We start from the raw sequence: 26693 nt of genomic DNA on the forward strand, positions 1-26693 counted from the left end.
ATATATTTAAATTTCAACCCTCGTACCTTTTAAGTGGCCATGGTACTGGAATGCTTGCTTCCCCCGATCACTTGTTTGGTTGCTTGGTTGTACCTTGGCGGGTCCCACCTTTGTCGTTTTCATTTGTTTGCACAACTTGGCTTTTTTTGCCACCGGTCTCACTCTTCTCCTCGACTTTGCTTTCTTGCTAACTTCCTTCTTCAATCTTTTGCTTGGTCCTTTAGCATCACTTCCACTCTCTGAATCCTCCATTTTTCTCTTTACCCCAGTAGGATCTTCCTGAGGTCGAACTCTAATCTCCAAGTCATGAAGCCATGCACACACGTGCAATAGTCTCCTATAACATTCCTCAGGGCAACACATGCCCACATATTCCAAGTCCCATATTTTGTCTACCAATGGTGTTGGTCCCACCCCTTTATAACTTCCATCTATAAACCGACCTCCATATTGTTGCATGTCACTTTCTTGCCATCCACTTGTGGCGGTCCCGCTTACCCAGTAAAGTGCATTTGGGCCGACTTCCGCCTCGCCAGGTTGTAGCACTATCAAAAAAAAATCTTCAGCTTTTAATACCATTTTCAAACACGGTCCCAAGGTTGCATCGTACTCTTCCAAGTCGACCTCCTCCTCCAAGTCCACTAGCTCCTCTTCCTTCTTGGCAAGTTTCGTCTTCTGTTTAGCCTCCGCTTCTTCGTCAATGTCATATGCAATATAGCCTTCGTGGAGACCTTTGTCCGGAGCCCTTTTTCGCCAGTGTCCTGTGATCCTTATCCATGTCGCCAAATCACCAAAATAGGTGTTTGTCAGGTGCTTATGAATTTTGGAAACGGCAATGCCTTCAACTTGCTTTGGTACAAGTTGCTCTTCCATTAACGTAAGTGGCTTAGCCCAATCTTCGTCGTGTCTGTAAGGTTCTGCAACGACCACAGGGTCCTCCTCTACTTCTTTGCTTCTTCCAATGGTCCAGCCTCCTTTTGTGGCATATCCCAACATGTTGATTGATAGGATTGATTTATCACATTCTCAATATAGTTTCAATTTCGAGTCGTTGATAGGGTCGCAAATTGGATTATCGTCCAAGGTAGACAGTTTCACTGCTCCATTCTTCCCCACTTCCCTAATCTTATAGGGCCCCAACCAGCGAACTTTGAACTTCCCAGGACGAATTTTGTTGCGGCCGTTGTACTTGAGGACCAACTGTCCGAAATGGAAGTTTGTCGTGCCAATACTTCCGCCGATGTTGGGCCACTTCCGTCGCCCATTGTGCCATCATCCGACGTTCATCTAGCTTGGTGAGGTTCATAAGTCGAGCATGCAAACTCTCCTCATCTCCCAACCTGTTATCAACAGCAATCCGTAGGCTTGGTACAGTGTACTTTGTCGGTACCACTGCCTCTTGGCCGTACATGAGTTGGAACGGTGTATGGCCCGTGGTCACCTTGTACGTGGTACTGTACGCCCATAGTACCGCTAGCAGACATTCCTCCCAATCCTCTCGTTCCACTACACAGGATTTATAAATGATAGACACCAACACTTTATTTGTGGCTTCTGCCTGGCCATTCGCTCAAGGGTAGTACAGGCTTGAAAGGTTGTGAAAGATTTTAAACTCGGTCATCATTGTTCGAATGACCTGATTAACAAAGTGAACCCCTCTATCACTTGTGATCTGAATTGGGATCCCGAACCTAGTCACAATCTGTCCATACAGGAACCTCGCCGTACATATGACAGTGTTGTCTGGCAGAGCTCGAGCCTCAGCCCACTTTGTCAGGTACTACGTGGCTACCACAATGTACCGATGTCTATGCATATTGCTCACCTTGAGAGGTCCTACGAAATCCAATCCCTATCTTTCAAACAGAACCTGCGGCTGGGAGGGGAATAGGGGCGTGAAGTCACGTTTAAGAGGCTTCCCCGTACGCTGGCATGTGTCACATCCGACCACCCATTCATGCGCATCAGTGTGCAAGGTCGGCCACCACAGTCCTGCCAACAATACCTTACGTGCAGTAGCATCAAGCCCCATGTGACCCTCGGCCAATCCGTCATGAGCTTCCTTCAGTACACTTGGAATTTCTTCCTGCATCACACATCTTCGCAAGATTTGGTCTAGTCCCATCTTGTATAGTAGGCCATTTATCAGTTGAAAGGTTTTACTTTTCAGTGCCAGCTTACATCGTTCCCCTGGTGGCATGTCCTGTGGAAACGTCGAGGTAGATAGGTACTCACCAATGCTCTCTTACCAAGGATGTAGTACGGCTATTTGGAATAAGTGGGCATCGGGAAAATCCTCATTTACTCCTTCCCCAGGCTCTCTGGATTTGATTCTTGATAGCTGGTCTGCTATTACATGACTCTTCCTAGGGCGTACGATGATTGTAAAGATGAATTCTTGGAGCAATAGCAACCATCGACTCACCCGTCCTTGGATTATTGGTTTGTTCACTAGGTACATCAGGTCTTGATGGTCTACGTAAAAGGTGAATGGCGTTGCCAAAAGGTAGGTACACCATCCCAAGAGCCTCCCTCTCTGTTGTACTATAGTTTCGTTCGGCCTTGGAGAGCAGACGGCTAGCAAAAAAAATAGGGTGGTCCAACCCTTGTATGCCTACTTGTGCCAGAGTGGCACCGATGGTGAAGTTGGAGGCGTCCACTTGGACATGGAACTCCTTGTCCCAATCAGGGTATGCCAACATTGGTGCACTCACCAATCGGGATTTTAATTCCTTGAATGCTTCCTCCTATTCTGCTCCCCACATGAATGGTTCACCTTTTCTTGTCAACTTCTCTAAAGGACACAACACATGTGCAAAACTTTTGATAAATCTCCTATAATAGCTGACATGTCCCAGGAAAGATTTTACCCCCGTGACATCCGTGGGACTCTCTATCTTTATAATTACCCCTACCTTGTTGGGGTCCGTCTTCAACCCTTCCTTGCACACAATATGCCCCAACAACTTACCCTGCGATACCATGAATCGACACTTCTTAGGGTTGAGGGCTAGTCGAGCCCGCCTACACCTCTCCATGCACTCCCCGAGTGCGTTCAAATGAATTTCCTTCTTGCTGTAGATAGACCAATCATTCAAGAATGCCTCGAAGCTTCCAACCGACATCCCGTCAAAGATGCGCAATATAATCCGTTGGAAGGTGGTCGAAGCATTACACAGTCTAAATAGCATGCGATTGTATGCATATACTCCATCCTCCACTATAAACGTTGTTTTCAGTTTTTCTTCTTCGGCAATGCTGATTTGGTTGTATCCAGAAAATCCATCCAAGAACAAGTAAATTTCGTGACCTGCTACCTCCAAAATGCTGTTAGTGAACGGAATTGGGAACGGATCCTTGATGGTCACCGCATTCAAACACCGGAAGTCCACACATATCCTGATCTGGTTTGCTTCCTTTTTGAGAGAGATGACAATTGGCGATACCCATTCGCTGGTTTCTACCTTAAAGATGATTTCGGCCTCCAGCATCTTTTCAATCTCTTCATTCACCTTTGCTACATAGTTCTTATTCATTATGTATGGCCTCCTTTGTACGGATTGAGCACCGGGTACGAGAGGTATTCTATGTATGCATAGTTCCAGGGGTATCCCTTTCAGGTCCTTGTACGTCCATGCAAACACATCCTTCTACTCTAGGAAAATTTTAAATGCCGCCACTTTCAGCACGGGGTTCCAATCGTCCCCGACTAGGATTACCTTCGGATCGGCATCATTCCCCAAATTCACTTTCTTCACGTTGGACTCCTCGTACTTGATGACTTTGTCCCGTTCGAACCGATGTGCGGGTGTATCATCCACCCGTGCTACCCCCTCATGGTACTCCCCGTACTCTGGGGGAAAAGTTGCATCTTCCGTACTTGCACTTGATTCCCCGATCTCGCATATCTGCAACATGTGGCAATCAGGGTGAAATACTTCGTAGTCTTCCATCTGCCAATGGAAGAGCCCGGCGAGGGAACTTGTTTCATCCTCTGAGTATCCCTCCAATTCCAAAACCCCCTCGTCATCAAGTTACATCCTTTTCCTACCGTTCTGTGAGCCCCATTCCAAATTGTGCGAGTCATCTGAGTCCGCATCGGACGACGCCAATTCTTCACTTACAGCTTGATTCCTCAGGTCAATCACGTACTTTCAGCCTTCACTCTCGATGGAGAGTGTGTTTTTCTTCCAATTGTGGTTTGCCTTCACCATAATCAACCAACCCCTCTCTAGAAGGGCGTCATGGGCCTTTTTCTCCAATGGTATGACCACAAAGTCAAGGAAAAAGTTTTGGGTACCAACAACTTTTTGTGCCATGAGTGTCCCCAGGGGCTTGATTCCATGCTGGTCGGCACCAACCAGGTGGAATGTTGGTGGCCAGAGAGTTGGCTTGCCCAGACCCCTCCATGTCTCCTCCGGTAACACATTCACTCTGGAGCCACTGTCAACAATGGTGTTTGTCAATTTTTGTCCCATTATCTCCATCTCGACCACTGCCAGCTTCCAACCAATGCTTACGGTGAGCAGCATGGGGTCTGTAGTAGTCATACCAGATAATTTTGTTGCCACCATGGGGTCTGTGCCAGATGGATTTGTTGCCATCTAACAATGTTCCTAGTTGGCAATGTTGTCACCGACTATGTTTGTAAGAGCCATCTACAATTGTGGCATTGTTTGCAGAAGGTCAAACACGTACGGGTACAGTGGTTTGCAACATCTATTTGATGATAGTTTTCTCGGACTCTAACTGGAGTGGGGTACTAGCAGTATTGTGTGAGGCCCTACGTTCTTCCGCAATTGCGCATTCCACATCGGCCTTTGCATCCCAGAGTCTCTCCTTCTCCGTATGGGAATCGGGGTACACTGCCTTCTTACTTTGCAATCTTGTGATTGCCAGTACCTCCTCATCTAGCTCCTTCGCGTCCAACATATTTAATCCCTTTTGTTTCGGGCAGTCACTGTCCTCATGATTCCCAGGACTACACCATTTGCACAGCGAACCTCCACCATTGTTCCTGTTCTGTTATTCCCGAGCAAAGTGGCCCCACTCATTACATTTCCGACATTGGATCATGGGCTGCCCTTTTGCATCGTACTGAATTTTGCTCCTTGTCGTGTTATTATTGGAACGGTTGTTCCCGCGCCGATTATTGTGGTATCCTCCTGGTGAAGCCTCTACAATTGTTGATTGCTTAGATGGTGTGGCTAGTGGAGTAGCTTGCTCGTCTTGAGTATAGAGCACTTGTGTGATCTGTGTTTTTAAATTGTACGGGCATTCCTTGGTGGAATGGCACAGTACCTGACAGATGCCAAAAAAAGCTTTCTTTGAACATGTTCCCTTCGTATGCCTTTCTGCCTGGCAGTCGGTGCACCAGAGTTCTTTGCCATCTCTGCCACTTTCTTTATCAGCCTTCAACTTCTTCATCATTTGTAACATGTCTTTTCGAAGAGCTTGTACGGTTTTGGACTTGTCGTCGCTACTTTCGTCCATACTGTCATCATCACTTGCCCTTCGTTTCCCCTTCGATGTTTTACTCTCGCTTTCAATATCCATTGCTCGGTTGTAAGCTTCATCATATGATAGCGGAGGGACCACCTTCATCTTCCGCTTGAGGGACGATACCAGCCCTTCGACAAACCATCTCTTCTTCAACCCATCTGTCAGCTGGTTCTCCATTTTGTTCAATAGTTCCTTCAACCTTCGGTTATAAGCCAGGACACTTTCACTTTTTCCCTGTTTGGTATTGTAAATCTCCGCCACAATTTCATTGTCGTCACGGAGGAGTTTGAATTCCTCCTGGAAGGCCTTCTTCAAATTGTTCCATGATGTTTTATGCTAGGCATCAAGGTCCATATACCAATCAATTGCTATCCCTCAAAGGGTGGCCGGAAATGCCTTCAACCAGTAATCCTGGTCGTCTTGGCCATTTGCCTCCCAAATGGTTATGCATGTCTTGTAGTGTCATACAGGGTCCTCCAACCCATCTCCCATGAATCTTGGAAGCTTTTGTTTCTCTGGGGTGTGTGCCATTGTCTTTGTCTGGAAGGTTTTATGTACCACCTGAAAGGTACCATACGCGTTCGACCGGATCGGACCGTATTGCTCCATCCACGAGCCTTCTACGCCTCCACCCGCGTCCTCTGCGCTTTGGTCACCCTCACTCCTATACTCCCTCCTTCCCGAGGTTTCTAGGTCTGACCCTCCTATTTTTGAGTATTCCCGGAGGGATAGATTTCCAATTCGATACAGGTTATTCTCCAAGAGTTCGGCAACCTCACCCTGCAGGTCCCGTACAACCCCTTCGTCGCAGTCGGAGTGCTCTGACGGATTGCTCTCGGACTGAGTTTCGAACTCTTCACTCGACGTCGAGTGAGTGGCCTAGTCGGCAAGATTGTCCTCCGCTACGTCCGGCAGTGGTAGGTTGCTCACAACCTCTACCAACTAGTTCCATGTACGCAATTTTTGCCTCTCCCGACTACGGCTCCAACTCTTGCTCTACCTTTCCGGACTCTCCAAGCCTTCACCAATCTCCCTCAGCTGACGTCTCACTCGTTTTGTTCTCTGATACGTAGGGATCTTCGTACCGACCCCTCACCTACTCCTCCGTTGGTGTCACGTCGTCAATCTTTGTTGGGACGCAGGGGCATTAATTGCAAGGGGTACGACGTCTGCTCGTATCCCTCTCTTCCTCTTCCCTATGACTCCTTTCTTCGTACTGCTGCAGGATTTGCTGTCGACGACGTTCTCGACTAATTTCTTCCCTCTGCTCTTGTCGTTCAATGAGGTTCTGTGCCAGCAGTTTAGGAAGGCTCCCCAGAAGAGAAAACATGACAGAATTTACTATGAGTTCCTCACATACCATGCTCTCAGGGACCGCTCTCTCCCGAGCTTCCCTCTTCACGTACTGGGTGACAGAAACGTCCCACAGTTCCACCAAATCCTCCGTCAATTGATCCTCCCTAACTTCCATCTACATGGGCTCTTCATGTGTATCACCTTCAGTGACTATTAACTGTTGTTGAAATGGTCGGCCCATTAGTGGTTACCGCTTGCCGCCATATTGATCTCCGGAATTCAAATAGGCAACGGCGCCAAAATGTTTGCTTCCTACGATGAATTGTTCAAGTTCATGGAATAAACAGTAAATGCATACAGAACATCTAACCAGCAATTACAATTATATCCAGAGCAGTGATTAAATAACAGTCACAATAATATGGCAGAAAAATATATCCTTTATTGCATTCCAAAATGTTCAGTACATCAACATTATTGTCGGGGTTCCCCTACATAGCAATATATACTATTTGGCGGTTGGTCGAGGTACCAACCGTCGTAACTGACACAGGAACCCACATGGCCGACTCCAAACATAACAAAAATGACATAATAATAACTTAAAAGTTTTATTCCTAATTACGGCCTAACAACATGACCATACACAAAAAAACTATATAGCAATGGACATAAAGCGGAAGGCAGAAACACTAATTGCTCAAATAAGGACCAGCTTACATCAACTTAGATGTGAAACAGGGAGATGGATGATACCCAAAGAGGAATGGGAAGATAGAAGATGTAGATATTGCACTCAAGGGGTGTTGGAGACAGAATGGCATTATATCATGGAGTAATCTAGCCTACAATGACATTCAGATCAATTATGCTGAGACACTAAATGTAAACACCTTGACGAACCTATTTGACGAAGAAAAGATAACTAGAGTTGCAGATTTCCTAACCAAGATACACAATAGAAGATCCAAGTTGCAGAAAGAGAAAGAGGTTTAGTAGTCACAATTTTCCATTTGGGTTTGTTTGGGCTTCGCATGCTTTGCTAGCTATCCGTGGGTCCCATAGGCTGTTTGGCCTCGTGGACGTTATTAAAAAAATTCATTCATTCATTCATTTCATATGTATGGACAACATTACTATCCGAGTTATCCAAATCACAAATTGATTCCTTACCAATAAGATGTAGAGTTGGTTCATGCAATAACATTAGTAGGATACATACCTCCACATAGCTGATCAATCAATGCTGTTTGGCAAACTCTGGGAAAGCATTTTCTTCAACCTTGTGGTCAACATGAAGACTTATATATTCTCCACTTGTAGGTGCAATAGTTGATTCTTGCTTGTCCATATCCTCATATGGCTGATTTTTGTCTTTCCCGTGATCATTTTTAATCTGCGAATCACAACCAAGTGATTCCTCTTTCTTTTCTACCCTTTCTTCAATGGTAACTTCTGAGTTTTCTTCTTTCAAGAATGTTCCTTATGGCTTCAGCTCTTTACTTTTCTCATTCATTTCAGTTTTTCTACAAGCATCAACTCCCTCTCCACTAGGCACAATTTGACCTTCTTTTGACTCTGTTTGAGATTCTGATTCAGACTTCATTTATTTTTCCCTTTTTCTTATGTAGCACCTATCAAAAGATTCAGTGGCTTTTGACGTCCTCAAGTTCAGCTGAATATTTGTCAAAAACTCTGATAATCTCCTCATTCATGGGTATAATATTTCCTATTGGTCTTAGATATTCTTGAAAGGTTAGAAGATCCTTATACTTTTGATAACTTTCTATACCATCTAGCAATTTTAGAGGCCTCAATTTCATTGTCCTTTTCTTCCATTCCTGTGATCAATCTTAGTAGCTGACAGGCTGGCAACATTTTGGCTCTAATACCACTGAAATTTCCCTAAATATGAATAGTAGCAAAATACCAATTTCTTCCACAAAAGATACGGAAGGATATATTCAATTCTGAACTTGTGTTAATAGATTCAATTCTGCTGTTAAGTTTGCTTTAGATTTCGCATATATGTTTCTATAACTTGTATACAAAATCGTAACATGACAAAGAAACTAAGTTACCGGGTTCGCTACCCGGAGCCTGAATACTGGTCTGGGTTCAACCCGAGTCCGGGTCCACTCCAGGTGTGGGGTCCAGTTTGTCTGTTTAAAAAATCGCCAGCTTTATTCCATTTATAAATATATCTGTATTCGCTATGTTACATGGTTGCCAATACTAATGTATTCAATTGTATATAAGCTTAACGAACAATTTTATTATGATATTTATGAGTGACAAGAAGGTTTATATATATTGAATGATTTTATTTAATATTTTATTGTTTTAAGGACGACTTTAAACGCAATATGAACTATAAATTCATTGATTATTATATATATTGTTATTATTTAATTTAATATAATATATATATATATATATATAATTTTAAAATTGTGTCTGTACTAACGAACCCAAACCCCTTTTCAATTTTTTTTCAAACCGATGCCCAAACCCAAACGGGCAACTTATCAAAGAAACAAAGGATAAATAAAAAACACGGTTATTCAAATCTTTGACCCTTTATTACAATTTCAGATAGCATTACATATAGAACAGCATTACACAAGCACATATCACACACTCCCTTTGATGAGCAACCTTTCTCTTTTGTCTGGTTCCTGAGATTTAAGGTATATGTATTTGCTTCAGCTTTGGGAGGCGCTTCAGCAAATCTTCTTGGCATAACTTCTCCACTGCTATGGGATGGATAGCACCAGCATCGCTATCACTGCTATGCATATAATGAGAAACATCAGTCCTGGACAGCCGAAACTCCAATCTCCTCAGAGCCGTTGTACACTGGAAGGTGAGAAGGCATACGTTGGTAAATGCTTAGGAATGATGTTGTTGTCTGTATGTGCCGCTCCACCAAATATGTAAGTTCTATCAACCAAAGGAGACTCCCGTAGCCCAAAGACAATAGCAAACTCTCTAGTCTGGTTTAGAGTTGCACCCAATGGTCTCCCAGAATAGTGAATATGTCTTTATTATTCTGGAGATGAAATATGAAGCCACTCTTATGGAATTGATTGTATATCATGCCCTTTACTCAAAAATAATTTCCTCGTCAACAGTTTTATTCCCCACTCCATTTTTACTTCTCACAATATTGAATAGAAGTCGGCTTTAAAAGATATACTCATGGAATTATAGTTCCGCTGTGAATGAGACTCAACCTTTGACACAGACGTCAGTCTCTTACAATAGCCATGGCCAAAATAGTTAAATCCATGACTCTACTCAATGCAAAGATATCAAACTCCCTTTATTAATTTTGTCAATCCCCAATATTACCAAGCCACAAGGACACTATAAATAAACAGACATTATAAAACATTGGAAAGAGTGGCCAATTACTCAAGACCACAATTCGCAATTAATTGGATTTTTACAAGAAATAATTTAATTAAATTCAGTGGGAGGACTTTTGGAGTTTACAAAGACCCTAAATAGGCTGCAGCATACTCCAATGTCTCAGCCACACCTTTGAGACTGTCGTACTATTTTTTACAGATGAGGTGTGGAATTGTTGTTAAGCTGTTGTAGATCATTGTGGAGGAGTCCTAATGCTTCTAGGACTTTAGAATCATTTCTTTCCAGCCCTTTTTCTGATGTTTGAAGAGAAAAGGGGGTTGCTCCACTTTAAGAGCCATGTGGTTACTGGGAAGTGACGTATGGTCTTTGGGGGGAAGCAAATAAAGTGATCAGCTATTGAGGAAGTATTGCAAGCTTCTTAAAAGACAACATAGGCTTAAAAAGTACCTTTGAACGGTCCTGCAATTAGGACTCTTTACTTCAGTCACCACTTATAAAAAAGGCAGCACGCCACCCTTTTAAAGGCGATTGGAGATAGAAGTGTAGTGTGGGGTGTGGGAAACAAACAAACAAACATATTTCCTGAATTTTTGGTGGGTGCGACCCTCAAGACTCCTAGCCACTACCTTGTTGTTGCCTATGTGGTGTGGGACATGGAAAGCCTGCAGCAGATAGTTTTGAAATAAAATATATAGCATTATACAGACATCACAGCATCATTACATGCTCTTCTGGAACAGCTATACCACATTTTATAGCAGCACTACAGCATATTGGATGCCATGCGTTGAAGGGTTTAAATGAGAGATGAAACTCCGTTTAGGCATTCCTATGCACATGCATCAGGTCAGAAGCACTTCCAGCCAGCTACCTAGTTTAAGGAAAAATCACCCCGATCTCAGAGTTGAAAGACCTTTGCCAGTTGATAATAAAGTATATCAGAAAATTTTCTGAGTTGGATTACGTTTGAAATTGTCACTTTTTCCTTCGTTTGAGCTAATGAACATAATATCTGTTTACGATTTGACATTAATATTGTCATCTTGTTAAGACTTGCAAATTACAGACAAGTAGAGCACTTCGGTTTGGGCATTTCCTCAATCATTTGTAAAAAAAATTAAAAATAAATTTGGTTTGGCACATTACGCCATGCCTTATTAATGGCTTGAGATCCATTTAATTCCTATTGTTTGCACCCAGGCTCAAGATTGACTCTTCTTTCTGTCCTCTTTGAATTAGTTTAATCTCATTTATTTATTGGTTTTTCTTCCATAGTCATCCACCATGGAAGTGGGTGACATGGGGGATGTGTCACTCAAGTTGGGAGAGGATGATTTTGCAATGCTTCCCTGTTTTTATCGTACAAAGGGTGTGAACTACATGCTTGACTTGAATTTCTCGCAGTGGCCTTTTAATATATCCTATTAGCTTGGAGACTTTGTCCTCCATATTCATTCATTTTGCTTGAAAAGATGGACCCTTTCTACTAATTGCATGGCTTCAAAATGTAGCCTGTTGTAATACATCTGCTACCCTGTTGGAGGAGTTACACAGGGAATGGGTAACATTGAGAGATACAGCTAGGGGATTATCAGCAAATACTAAAACCCTTGAATTTTGGTAGTTTATCTCTATACTTGACCAGGAAGATGCATAAAGTTAGTGACTGCTCTAGACTCTAGAGTGTTGATAATTTTCACGTATTGTGTAACATTTATTAAGCTGAATTTTCTTCCTAGCAATGAAACACTTGATATGACCATCTCTGCCTAAATGGAACAGTTTAAAGAACCTTTACACAATGGAGTTGGCTCATACATATGTATACTCACTCACATTCGCATGCCCACACACACACATACATACCCACATGCACAGACACACCCACATGCAAATGTATCACCTATCCCCACATCGCTGCTTCCACAAACCCCCCCACTACACACATGCAGTGGACAATTTATGTTCCTTCCTTACTGAGAAAGCATAATTTAGTTTCTTGGAAATCACCATATTTATATGAAACCATAAATGTTTCAGTTCTTTTTTTCTCTATAGTTTTGCTTTGTATTGCATCCTCTGATAAAATTTATTTTCAAGTTTTATTTATTTTCTTTTTAATGAAGTAACATAACTATTAATCAAGGTATTTTTAGAATGCACATGTATCTTTCTTGATATTTAGTTTTCAAGTTTCAGCCGTAAACTTAATCAAAGTTCATATTTGCAGAGCCTTTTATGGGACAATAGTATAAAGTATACAAAACATACTTTGAAGGAGATGATCAATCATCATTCTTTTATCGAGCTTCCTGAGGGAAAGGCTATTACTAAATGTCAAACATTAGCAGACTTGGCGTGAGTTTCCTGTCTTTTTTCCTCTTCCATCCACAGCCACTTACAGTTATTCCTCTTTTATTTTCTGTTCTTTTTTCTTTCTCATTCTTGCACATGCATGCATGACTATACTTGTCTTAACATAGATAACCAAATCCAACTAATCAAGGACCCATTCTTGAATTTCTGAACATGTATGCTAACTTGTTGCTGCTGTATTCCTGCGAAATCCAGTGATCTTTATGGACAGAGAGACTTCTATAGAACAGTTCTAGAAGATCGTGACTTATTGGTTGGTACAAGGTGAGTGGAAATTCCTTGTCCACGTCTAGAAGGAACTGTGCTTGAATTCTAAAATCACATTAATCTGGATGCAGGAAGCTTAAACTTTCTTGAGGACAGTACTCATTAGCTTGCCAGTCATTGCAATTGTCAGGAATTCCAGTCTCAAGGACCTCCAAAACAGCTTTATATTTTTCCATAAACATCTGCAGTGGTAAAATGCCTCGCAGTCAATTGCCCATACAATATGGTGTATTCACTCCACATAATAGGAGTATGATGTGTTTACATGATTTCTTCTTCTGGAAAATGAAGTGGAAATCTACAGCCAGGAAAACTTTTCAATAGAATATATGGAAATGACATTCGAGAGTTTACTTCCAAATCTGAAGAGAGCTTTCGTTGTTTTAAAGCATTGATTAATTGGCCTTTTAAACCAGAAAATATTTTTCAGCTGCAGCCTGTAGGAGAATCCTGAAAGCAGCTATTTTTTCACATGTCATCAAGACATTGACCATACGGATGACATTTAGCTTACCCTAACAGAATAATATGATATCTACTGATATTGTTTTGTTCAATTTTTCTCACAGACCATCATCAATTATATTATTCTGTATCCAGCATTCAGTGCTGGTTGATGTCTATAAACATTTATTACAGAAGCACCATCTACACAAGATTGCTGATTCTAGTATTTAAAGCTTACGTCCATATTGAATTGTCGTAAATGTTTGCTTTTATTTGTCTGTTCAAGGAGCAACTTAACTATCCTTTAAAATAGGCTTTATCAATGGTGAAATTGCACTTTTACAAATATGGAGGAAACCTCCAATGGTCAAACCTCTTTATACATTAAGATGTAACTTTCAGAGTTTAGAGTATGGGACATTAGGCAGAGTAGTGATGGGCTGATGCCATTGTTTAGATTACAGATTACTATTACATCCCAGAAATTTCTAGAGTGACAATTAATAATAGTAAGAGCCTCTTATAAAGAATAGTTTAGAACCAATTAGGATAAAACATTACTCTGTATGCCTATTTCTGAAGCTTGGTACAGCTTTTCCCCATTTAACAAGGGTAACAATTTTTCAATTTCTTCACATTCCGATTTGATTTATGTATCCTGAATGAATTTTCTTAATTTAATTAAATTAATTGGAAAGTCAATGAAGATTTATATGCTTTAACTGAATGGTGCAAAATCTATTTGTGTTCCATTTGCCCTAGTGTTGAAGGGATATTCAAGGCATTATCACACAAATACAAAGAAAACAATAAAAGCTTTAAATCATATTCATTGTGTAAAGATGTAGTATATACCTGAAGATTTTTTCAGGTGTAGTCAAAGTTGCATGGACATGGATATGGATACAAATACAGATTCGATATTGGATACATATACGGCCATTTTTTAAGACCCCAATATGGATATGGCTGGATACGGCTGGATAAAAATCACAAATACATGTTTTAACACAATTTTCCAAGTTATTAGAGAAGATTTTCATTTCTTCCAAAGCAATATGGACACAGAATTGCTACAGAAATAATTATAAGTTGATTTAACAATTTACAATATGGAAAAATAGTAGAGTTGCTTTGGAAGATAACCCAAAAAAATGGATTGCTGAAATAGAAAAACATTTCATTTGTCTTTCTCATTTGGTGAAGGTTTTGTCTATACCAATATTTAAAAAAAAAAATTGCATGAATGAAGTTTTTTTAAATTAAATTTAAGAAGATTTACGTCAAATTTTGAAAAAATCAAATCACATAGTATTTGGCAGCACGATTGGAAATCAATGTTTTTTGGCCATGCATGGGTACACTATCCAACGTGTATTTGGGCCATATCGGATACGTATTTGTTTTGGATACAGGGATACGCGCGCCCGAGGAGGGACATAGGAGTTTCCCACTACTCTGGATGTAATTGATTCTTTAATATAAAGGCTAAATCTTTAATGGAGAACTAGATGATTTTATAGCTGGCCACTTTGGGAAGTTGATGAATTAAGCGACAATAGAACTAGGTCTTCCCGTGTGAGGGGTATATGCAGTTCATACACCTTTCAAAAGTAAAGGGGACGGGACAAGTTTGCCTTCCATATAAGAAAGAGACGTTACAATTGTATATCAAGCAAGACCTTTCCTAACTGACCTGAAAAGCTAAGGTAGGGCTTGATAACATACTTTTAGCCTCCGAGGCAATAAATCTATGTAACAGAAAGCTATAGTTTTACTCTGGAAATATAATTTAGATAAAATTTTAGTGATTACTATGAAATATTTCTAATTGGAAAAAATAAAAATAAAACAAAACCCCAACTAATTTTAAATTTTAAAATGAAGATAGATGATGCTGTTTTAAAGAGGTGTTCGTAAACATCCATGTAAGAGCCCTGTAAATTATATTTTCTCATTTATTCTATTCCAAATCTACAATGTGATCACAGACATGACGACCTAATATACGTGAATATTGTACCCTGCCCTTTAAACTGCCATTTGCAACTTGTAGTGGTATGCTCAAATGTGTTATTTCAATAAGCTGTCAAGTTTGCATTATAGTATTAGAGCATGAGTGTACATATTTTGTATGTTTTGGTGAGACCAACAAGTGCACGCTCCCCAACTTTCCCATCAAAGGGATTGTAAGGGCAACTTAACTGTTATGGTATTCAAAAACATCTGTATCGTTAGCTGTTTACTAAAATATATAAATAAATATCTATAATGATCTTGGAAGCTTTCTGTTGTTTGAATATAAGCTGTGATGTTTGTATTATAGTATTTGAGCATGGATGTATATATTTTTAATGTTCTGGTAAGACAAAGCTAATGCACACTCACTAACTTCCTCAAAAAGGGCATTGTAAGGGCAAATTAACTGTAAACAATTCCATGACAACAGTATAGTTAAAAATATACGAATAAATGATCTTTGAAGCATATTATTGCAGGTGAGAAATGAAAAAAGATTGAAGATAACACCTAACATAAAACTACCAAAAACTACAGGACATAAGGGGGCAGCTTCAAAACTTTGTTTAGTCTTTATTGATGGGAAACAGACACGATTTTTTCTCTAGATGTCAACTACAAATGATGGACACCAAAATCTCTCGCACCAAATAAAGTCTGCATGGTCACCCTTAGATTGAAAACGACAGTAATAAAAATTAGTATAGATGTTAGCTTGTGTAACCTCTTGTAAGGTTCTTTGTGTATAGTTTCCAAAACCTTTATTCGTAATCATAGTTTATGAGGCTTTTCAATTTTCTCTTTTTGACTTTGTGTTTTGCCTTATGTATTTCCATGTGATCGCTTGAGTAAATAAAGAATAGAAATATTTCAAATTAAAGGCTAACTTTTATCATGCACAATTTGTTTTATATTTCAAATTAAAGGCCAACTTTTAGCATAAAATTTCTATTTGCTAATCAAATCTGTTTGATCATAGGCATTGTTGTTTATGTCTTAATAGTGTTTTGATGCTTTAATGGTTTTTTTGTCAAACTTTTTGAACTTTAATAGCCTCTTATATGTCCATCTATAGGTGTAAACGTACAAACAATGTGTTTGTATTCATAATTTCTATATTGGTTGATTTTATGAAATTATTGTTTTTATGGTCTAAGTCTGGCCTCTCCACATAGTACACTCTTTGCATGGTAAATTTAATTATTAATTTTAGTTTGGTCAACTAAAAGAGGCATACCTATTCATTACATTGTAGTAATTTTTTATTTTTTTTCATCATATAACACATCGTATTATAATTCATCTACATATAATTTGATTTCTTTTTAGTAATGTCTATATGAGAAGCTATGTTTTCTTTTTTCTTTCTTTTAAATTGAACAAGTATTTGTACAAATACATAATCAATGGTGACCATTAAAATGTCCTTTTTGAACTATTTCTCTTAGCATGACAGTGCTCAAGAGATTCTTACTTTCTCTACTTTAGTCTTCAGATTCATCATCCTTGTAGTATCTTAGATCAACGCAATAATTTATATAATCACAAATTATCAAACTAAGATATTTTATATTTTTTAATTTGGATTGAAAGCATTTCAAAGATCCCTTGCATGATGTAAAGTGGCCTTTAAATTTTTTTATTGAGCAATAATATGTCATAGTGGAAAATAAAGTTTTTTTAACAATTTATATCCTTGTATGATGTAAAGTGGCCTTTAATTTCTTTCTATTGACAAGTAACATGTCATAAATGATATTTTTTAACATTTTACATTTTATAACCTACTTGGACATTTGCAAATCAAACTATGACTACAATATTACACTGCATAACCACATCACTTTTATTTTTATGCAAATTGTATTGTTTTGATTTGTCATCTTGTTACGAAATAATCCCTTTCCAAAATTAACATTGAAATTTTAAAAATTATATATCAATAGTGGAGGCCAATTTTAGTCCATTGTTAATGATCATATATTAGTACTACTAATATAAGGTTTATGAGAGGGTTTTAATTGTATTTGAAAGGAAAATCTTCTTGTAAGATCTCCAATTTTGGCATGGGAGTTTCTTTGTAAAACTTGAGGATATCTTTTTTGAGCTCTAATTTTCAAGGTCTAGTAAGTATTTCTAAAGTGAACTTCCAATGTTTTAATAAAGATAGCTCTTTAAATTTATATTAATTTGCAAATTAAAATGGTTTCAAACCTCAGAAAACATACAATTATTGCTCTACTAATCTTGTTATGTGCTAATTAAGATGAGCACAATGTGATACATCTTGAAAAGTCACTTGCACATTAAGATCTGAAAGCATTGATGTAGTAGTATAGAAACATACTCAACCACATCAATAATGTCGTTGTAGCATTTGATAGTCCCCATGTATCAAAGAGGGGATGCCCACTAACTTGTCAAAGCATGAGAGGTGTTAAATTTCAAAAAAAATTCTCTTGATAATCAAGAGTTAATTATAGCATCTATAATATTTTTTACATATATTTTTTTGTTATTTATGATACATGAATTCACAATTAGTAAAACATTGTATTGCATCATAAGGCATTTTTAATTTGCAACATAGATTCATCTTTGTTTTAAGGAATAAATTTTAACGTGGATGGAATTTTTAGAAACATCAATATAAATTATTAGTGCAATTCATTAAAAAAATGATATTAATTTCAAAACACCAATTTTTTAAAGAAATATTGAAAACATGATACTAATGTAAAAGAAAATGATGTTTTTTAAATAATACTAGTTAAATACATTAATATCTTCAATATATATTGTAAATTGGGTTGGTGTTGCTTCTACATATGAAGTAAATTGAGGTGGTTTTTATTAAATACATTAATATCCTCAATATATATTGTAAATTGGGGTGGTGTTACTTCAACGTATGAAGTAAATTCAGGTGGTTATCATTCAACATATGAAGATTGCTTTTATTTTTGTGGTGGGTCTTTCCTTTGAAGACATTATATCAATCATAACCTTTCCACATTATAATGTCATTGCTATCATTGTGAGATTTTTAAGCATAATTTTTCAAATATAACTTTACAATCAATTCCTTGCAAAAGGATAAATGAATTCCATAAAATGCCACTAAAATTAGGGTAAATGCAATCCAAGATATGAGCATTATAATTTTTAGGCCTTCCTGATAAGATGGGTAGTCTAAATAAGCTATTTGAGGAGGCAAAACTTCACAAAGTGGTTGATTTTTTGAACAAGATTAATAATAGAAGAGTCGAGAGCAAAAGGAACTTGAAAATGTGCTAGGGATGTAAATCTTGGTCTTGTAGACTGCTTGGTCTTGTGGATGTCATTAAATTTTGTTTATTCATTCATTCTTCCAACTTTGTCTCCTCTTACCATTCACATCTCTCATTGACAAAGAGCCTATTGTTTAGTGGAGATGGGGTTACCTCAATAACTACATGTTTTCTCACATTGCAAATGGAAAATAATAAAGGTGTATCGATGTTTTTTCACCCCCATAATATTCCATAAATAAAGATGCTTTGCTTCACATTATGGATTCAATGCACTTAATACAATCCCCCTAATTGTACCTTCCATCATTTTCTCCTTTATATAAAAGTTGTTTAGGTTGAGGTCCCATGGGGAGGCTTCAAGATCTATTTTCAAAGACTAGGGGGTTTTGTGAAGCAAAAAATTGTTACAAGATTAATTGAAATCTTTTCCTCAAAAATAGCAACCCCTACTTTTTAGGATTGCATATTTGAGGTGGACTGATGAAAATTGTTTCGCCAACTTAGACTCTTTTCCTACCACTTATTAATAATATGAAGTTGTTCAAATTTCACCAATTGTTATTTTTTATTAGATTATATTTATTTACTCTCTCCTAAATATTAAAATTCATGAGATCACTAGCTTACATAAATTTTAGGAAAAAATGTCACACTTAAAATTGCACCTAGAATCACCCCATGAAACCCCAACCATAGAATCAAACTTTTAATGCAACCAATATACATTTAAAACCAATATTTGGTTGCAACTTCCATTAAGGATTTGAATTAGTTGGAAGTTTCACAAAAAAAATGTATTGTGCTATTAACTTCCAACAATGAAAAGTGAGCTTCATTTGAACTTGAAGTCATTGTGCCTATTTTATCTCAATTTCAATATCATGCCTAGTTTCTTAAATTGCCTGCTTTCTTGAACCAACATCAACCATGTACCTTCAACCCTAGATTATTTACTATGTAATGAGTATCTTCTAGGAAGCAAATGACCAATTTATAACATCAAGACTACTTCTCAATTATCGTAGCTATAATAAATTTTCACTAAGTATTAGGTTGTGGAATAACATTAGTTTTTTGAAAATGCATTTTCTACCTTGAAATCGACCGTCGGTTGTTTTTGTTGGGATTAAGGTGCCTTAACCTTAGGAGTCCCAAGTGAATTTAATTATTTAAATGGTTATGTATGCTGATTTTAATTAATTTAATGTTACAATTAGTTTCAAAAATGCAAAGTTTAATTGCAAGTCTCGATGGCAAGTTGGTTGCAACAAGCATTGAGGAGAAAGTGAAATCATGACATTTGACACAAGGAGGGAACTTTGGAGAAGTAAAATTCTTTAGAGCTCCTCAAAACTCCCTCTAAGCGACATGTGGCAATTGCTTCCTATTCTTTGGCACTGTTTTGGAGAGATTCTCAATAGGACCAAATCTTCCACATGGATAGACTTGGATAAAAATAGAAAGTTCTATTTTGGCAAAAGGCTTGATTTTCTTGGACACCTTGCATTTATCGAATAAATCATTTTTGTATTAAATATTATTTATGCAATAGTTGTGCACAAAAGAAGTTTCTAATTATATGTTGTAGATACATTGAATGTGGATTCTTTTGAGAAGTTGCTTTCTTTTGCATTGTAAACTCTATAAATGTAATGTGTTGTAGAAGAGTAGTAAGTTGATGCATTGTGAAAGATGTCATTGTGCTACCGAAATTATTCTAGAATTAGATATCACAATTGAAGACACTTGCAAGAGCATAGAATCTGCATATTGTCTATAAAATCTTTTTACTGTAATAGAATTGATTTGTGCTTTGTGTGGTGGGTTTTTCCCACGTTAAATCGTATGTGCCATGTGTTTATGTTAAATCTAAAATTTATTTGTGTGTTTTTCTTTTATCTGTAACATTGTTCAAGTGTTTACAAAAAAATTGCATTCACTCTCCTTGGGGTTTTGCATTAGGAAAAAGAAATTTGCATTCACTCTCCTTGGGGTTTTGCATTAGGAAAAGAAATTTGCATTCACTCTCCTTGGGGGTTTGCAACAGGAAGTTTGTTTCCGTTCATCTGCTTTCCTTTCAATTGGTATCAAAGCCTAGTCAGCTTTGTTATCCTTGGTGGGTTGTAGTATTTTTTGTGCATATCCTTTTTAGTGGGGTTTTTTTTGCAGGTAGAAGTTTCTTAACCTAGTTGTAGATCTATGATGGCAAGCACATTTGGAAGGATTGAAATGGATAAATTTAATGGTGGCAATTTTGAGCTAAGGAAACTCAAAATGGAGGGCATGCTTGTTGACAAAGACCTTTGGGTTTTGATATCTGGTTCAAAATCTCCAACTACAGCCCAAGATGTTTGGGATATAATGGATCAGAAAGCTAACAATATGATAAGACTATGTTTGGAAAACTATGTGCTCTTGAATGTTCATGAGGAGAAGACTATAGCTAAGCTTTGGAAAAAGTTTGGTGATATTTATCAAGGGAAATCTTTTGTAAATAAACTTTTTTAAGAAAGAAGTTGTATTCTCTGATTGGGTTTTGATACCTGGTTCAAAATTTCAAACTATAGCCCAAGATGTTTGGGATACAATGGATTGAAAGCTAAGGGTATGATAAGACTCTATTTGGAAAACTTTGTGCTCTTGAATGTTCATGAGGAGAAGACTGTAGCTGAGCTTTGGAAAAAGTTTGGTGATATTTATCAAGGGAAATCTTTGGTAAAAAAACTTTTTCTAAGAAATAAGTTGTATTCTTTGAGAATGGAGGAAGGAGGATCCGTTGTGGATCACTTGAATGCATTCAATATGCTAGCTGCCAAACTAACTCTATTGGTGTAAAAATTGATGATCAAGAACATTGCATACTCTTATTACGTTATTTGCCTGATTCATGGGATCACTTGGTTATGGTTGTTGGAAGCACAACAACCACTTTCAAGATGGAAGATGTGGTTGCTTTGTTGTTGTCTAAAGAAATGCAAAGGAAGTCTTCTGAGATGGCTCTTGTTGCTCGTGGAAGATCAACATAGAAAGGCAAGAAGGACAAGAAAGGCAAGTCAAAATCCCTAGGGAGATCCAAGTCTCCTAGTAAGAGGTCCAAGGCTAAATATTGGAACTGTGGCAAATTCGGTCATTTTCAAAAAGATTACAAAGAGGAGAAAAAGAAAAACAAGAAAGCCTCTGATTTTTATTTTGAACAATCCTCTCAAGATGATGTGGATTCTTTTGTCACTGCCTTGGCAACCCATGCATTGAAAGATGTATGGTTGATTAACTCAGTGCTTCTTTCCATATGACTTCTCACAAGGGTTGGCTCTCAAAGTACAAAGAATATAATGGTGAGAAGGTGTACTTGGGTGATGACTCTCACCTAAAAATTGTTGGTTGTAGAAGAGTCAAGATCTGATTTTCTGATTGTAAAGTGAAAGGGAATGATGGTGTACTGCACATTCCTGGTTTGGCAGGAAATCTTCTTTCAATTAGCAAATTGAGCGATGTGAGTGCAAATTTTTTTTCTCGCAAGGTGGATGCAAGATGACCAAAGGTTCTATGGTGCTTGCTAAGGGTGTTTGATTACGCACTCTATATAAGTTGGATGCATGCATGGTTCAGTGCTTTAACACTTATGTGAAATCCAAGAAAAGGGTTTTAGATTCTTCATCCTCATCGTTAAATCAAGCATAGAAGAAAAGTGTTGTATCAACATCTTATGGTTGTGTTTTTTGAGTACCTAAGGGTGCTAATGCTTTGGAGATGAAGCTCCCAAGTAAGAAGATAATGTTGTGGCACCAAAGACTTGGCCACATAGGTGAAAAGGGCCTGTGAGCCTTGAAAAATAAGAGTCTTGTTGAAGGCCTTGATGATTGTAATCTTGAGCTCGACTTTTGCAAACATTGCATATATGGAAAGCAACACCATGTTTCCTTTTATTCCAGTTCTCATAAGTCTTCTAGTGTTTTGGACTATGTTCATTCCGATGTAATTGGTCCAATTAATGTGTCTTTATTAAATAGATTTGTGTAATTTCTTTCTTTCATAGATGACTATTCTAGAAGGATATTTGTTTGTGTCCTCAGAAGTAAATCTGAAGTTTCAGTCGGTTTAAGGAATTTAAGTCCTTGGTTGAAAATCAAACTAGTGGGACAATTAAGTGTTTGAGGACAGATAATGTTGGTGAGTTTTGTTCTACTTAGTTCAATAGGTTTTGTAATGACCACAAGATTGAAAGGCATAAGACAACTCCATACACACCACAACAAAATGGAGTTGCAGAGAGGATGAATGGATTACTAATGGAGAGGGCTAGGAGTATGATGAGTGGTGTTGGCCTTGAACAAAAGTTTTGGGCGGAGGCAATAGCCACTGCATGTTATCTAATAAATAGATCTCCTACTTCAGCACTTGTTGAAAAGACCTCTATGGAAGCATAGTCTAGTTAAAAGCCCTCAATGAGACATCATAGAGTATTTGGTTGTGAGGCATATGCTCATGTGCCCAATGAAAAGAGATGTATATTGGAGAACAAGGCAGTTAAGTGTATCTTCACCAATTATGGTATTGGTGTGAAGGGGTACAAGCTTTGGGGTCTAGTTGCAGAGAAGGTACTTTATAGTAGGAGTGTAATCTTTAGAGAGTTGAAACCTTCCAAAGTTGATTTGCAGCTAGAGAAGGAATAGAAACAGAAGAAGGAGATAGTTTAGATTCCACCCACTCCTAAGAGAGATTAACTATGCACTCTTATGGGACATAATGATGAGGAGATTGTTGGTAGCTTGGAGAGTTCATAAGAGGAACTAGATCTTCAACCTAAGTCTTTGAGGAGGTCTACGTGTGATAGGCGGCAACCTGAAAGATACATATATTCACCAAAAAGGTTTGGTTATTCATTGTTATATTTTAGTTGTATTTTTGCTTCGATTGCTAATGTAGATGAGCTTAGGACTGTGAGAGAGGCGATGGGTACGCATGATGAAGATTCCTAGATTGAAGCCATGAATGAAGAGATGGTTGCATTCAAGAAGAATGTGATATGGGATTCAATACCTTTGCCTAAGGGACACGAACCCATTGGTTTTAAATGGGTGTTCAATAAGAAATTGCGTCTAGATCGTAGTGTTGAGAAGCACAAGGAACTGTTGGTCGCTAAGGGATATTCCTAGGTGGAGGGAATTGATTATGGGGAGATATTCTCCCATGTAGCTAACCTGACATCCATTCAGCTTTTGTTATCACTTGCAATAGCGCATGATTTGGAAGTCAAGTAGATGGATGTGAAGACAGCTTTCCTTCATGGTGACTCGAAGGAGGAGATTTGAATGTCACAACTAGAGCACTTCATGGAGAAAGGTAGAGAGAATCTGGTAGGCAACTTGAAGAAATTTATTTATGGCTTTAAGCAATCTCCTAGAATGTGGTACCATAAATTCGACACCTATGTGTTGTCACTGGGATTTTTGAGATCTAAATCTGACCATTATGTTTATTATAAAGTTGATAAATGGTCAAATTCTCATTATTGCCTTGTATGTGGTCGATATGTTGTTCATTGGGAATGGGAAGAGAATGATTTCAAATTTAAAATCTCAATTGTCAGCATAGTTTGAGATGATAGACCTAGGTGCAGCAAGGTATATTCTAGGAATGGAGATCAGAAGAGATATAGCTAACAGAAAGTTTTGGGTTAGCCAAAGAGAGCATATGAACTCTATGTTGGAGAGATTCGACATGATAGATTATAGACAGTTAGTTGTTTTTATTCTATAGGGGATGAAGCTCTTTGTGGAAGACTATCCGAAGTCTCCTACCGAGATGGAGGACATGACCAGAGTTCCTTATGTAAGTGTTGTTCGTAGCCTAATGTATAATATGGTATGTACAAGGCCAAACATTGCACAAGCAATGGGAGTCCTTAGTTGGTTTATGGCTAATCCTAGAGGGTGCATTGGGATGTAGTGAAGAGAGTATTCAAATATTTGCGGTGTATTTCTGAGTATTCCCTATGTTTCCATGGTAATCCTATTGGACCTCGACATTCCTTGACTATTCGTGGATATGTAGACTCTGATTGGATAGGTGACATTAATAACAAGAGATCCATCAGTGGATATGTGTTCATGATGTTTGGTGGTGTGGTGGGTTGGATGAGCAAGCGGCAACATGTGGTTGCTTTATCCACAGTTGAAGTTGAGTACATGGTAGCTACTCATGCTTGCAAAGAGGTCATTTGTCTTAAGAGACTATTTTCGGACATTGGTTTTGATACGGGAGTCACTATATGTTGTGACAGCCATAGTACCATTTACTTGGCAAAGAATCCTACTTTCCATGTCAGGATAAAGCACATTAATGTTCAGTTTCATTTTGTTCATGATATGGTGGAAGATGGAAAGGTGAAATTGGAAAAGGTAGACACTCTAGTGAATGTTGTAGATGCATTAACAAAACTAGTGAACACTGAGAAGTTCAATTGGTGTACCAGTTCAATGGGCCTTGGGGCCTAAGATTTGATATGATGACTCATGTAAGTTCTTCATCAAGTGGGAGATTATTGGGATTAAGATGCCTAAACCTTAGGAGTCCCAAGTGAATTTAATTATTTAAATGGTTTTTGATGCTCTGCAAAAAGGATTAGAAAATATGTTTGATGGCAACAAACACAAGAGCACAAGAAACAAATGTTAGTGTTAGCAACAAAAGATTATCCTAAACAGGCATATCAAGAGAGATATTAAGCATGAAATAAAAAGCATACAAATATAGAATAGATAAACTATACTCCTCCAAATGCTAATCAAGATGCTTATAGTTGCTCCTCCCTTGTTCCTCTCCTCTCCAAGTTCCACATGAATGTAGCTTTCAGCTTTTAACACTAGCCATGGATGCCATATGGAGATTCAAGATGGTTGAAAATGATAAACAAATGCTATGCAAGTGTAGATAGTGATGCTATGAAAAAGTTCTATGCTAATACTAGTATAACAACAATACTCTAATGCTTCCTTCCTTTGCTTGAGGAGAAGGGTTCTATTTATAGAAGAAATGGGGAAATGAAGGGTTAAGATTGAGCAATCTTAACAAGGGTTCGGATGGAAAGATATTCAATCCATGTGAGACTTTCAACCCAATCCCATGTTGACAAGTGTCACCATGAGGAGGCTTGAGAGGAGAGATAAGGAGCATTAAATGCTTGAGGGGACATGATGGTTACCCTAGGGGGTTGGGTTAGGGTTAGGTTAATGGATATTCCTTTTATCCAAGGGATAAATGAATGTGCAAGGGTTAAATGGTTACCTTAGTCAAAGAAATAAATGTTTTGAAGAGACCCATGAGTCAAAAGGATGGTTAAGTTAGAGGAAAGTCTCTAACCAAAGATAAAAGGTGAGTTAACCATAAATGGTTATGTAAGAGCCTTTAATGGTTTGGAAGACTTTAGAGGTTAACCATTTGAAGACTTAAAGCCTTAAATGTCTTTCAAAGACTTTGAGGGCTTTGAGAAGTGACTCCAAGTTGCTTAGGAATGTGACAATATATAGGGGATGGATTAGGCTAATTAGGAAGGGGTTAGAAGAATCTAGAAGGGGGTTAGGATTGCAAGTGGATTTTGTAGGAGAATGCAAGTGGGAGGAATTTGGGGATTTCAATTGAAATAAAATCATTTATTTCAATTAAATGGTGTAATTTGTATTTGGATAGATATTTAAATAAATATTTATTTATTTAAATGTGAATGTGAATTTTGGATTTAAATAAATCTTAATTTATTTACATGAGAAAAAGGAAGATAAAGCATTAAATGCTTGAAGACTTTAAGGGAAACCTTTAAAGGCTTAAGAAGACTCTAGAAGGAAGCCATTAAGTTTGAAGACTTTAAGGGAAACCTTTAAAGGTTTGAGAAGACTCTAGAAGGAAGCCATTAAGTTTGAAGACTTTAAGGGAAACCATTAAAGGTTTGAGAAGACACTAGAATGAAGCCAATAAGTTTGAAAACTTTAAGGGAAACCATTAAAGGTTTCAAGTGGGTGAGGATAAATAGGATTTTAAATAAATAATTTATTTATTTAAAATAGTTGTGCAACTTGCATTTGTAGGAAAATGCAAGTGGGTGGAGGATAAAGGTGATTT

The 26693-nt window shown here is 38.0% G+C and overlaps 1 protein-coding gene across 1 annotated transcript in view; it reads left to right on the top strand.

Moving 5' to 3' along the window:
• LOC131044234 (uncharacterized) overlaps nucleotides 1–13472 on the top strand; it is a 216852-nt gene extending 203380 nt beyond the window's left edge. The window contains exons 8-10 of the mRNA XM_057977517.2: nucleotides 12404–12531; nucleotides 12745–12813; nucleotides 12888–13472. Coding sequence (XP_057833500.1) covers nucleotides 12404–12531; nucleotides 12745–12813; nucleotides 12888–12906 — 216 coding nt within the window. The 3' untranslated portion in view covers nucleotides 12907–13472. The remainder of the gene's footprint in view (nucleotides 1–12403; nucleotides 12532–12744; nucleotides 12814–12887) is intronic.
• The last annotated feature ends 13221 nt before the right edge of the window (nucleotides 13473–26693 follow it).

Source organism: Cryptomeria japonica, chromosome 6, assembly GCF_030272615.1.
Source record: "Cryptomeria japonica chromosome 6, Sugi_1.0, whole genome shotgun sequence".
In the NCBI taxonomy this organism is placed as follows: domain Eukaryota; kingdom Viridiplantae; phylum Streptophyta; class Pinopsida; order Cupressales; family Cupressaceae; genus Cryptomeria; species Cryptomeria japonica.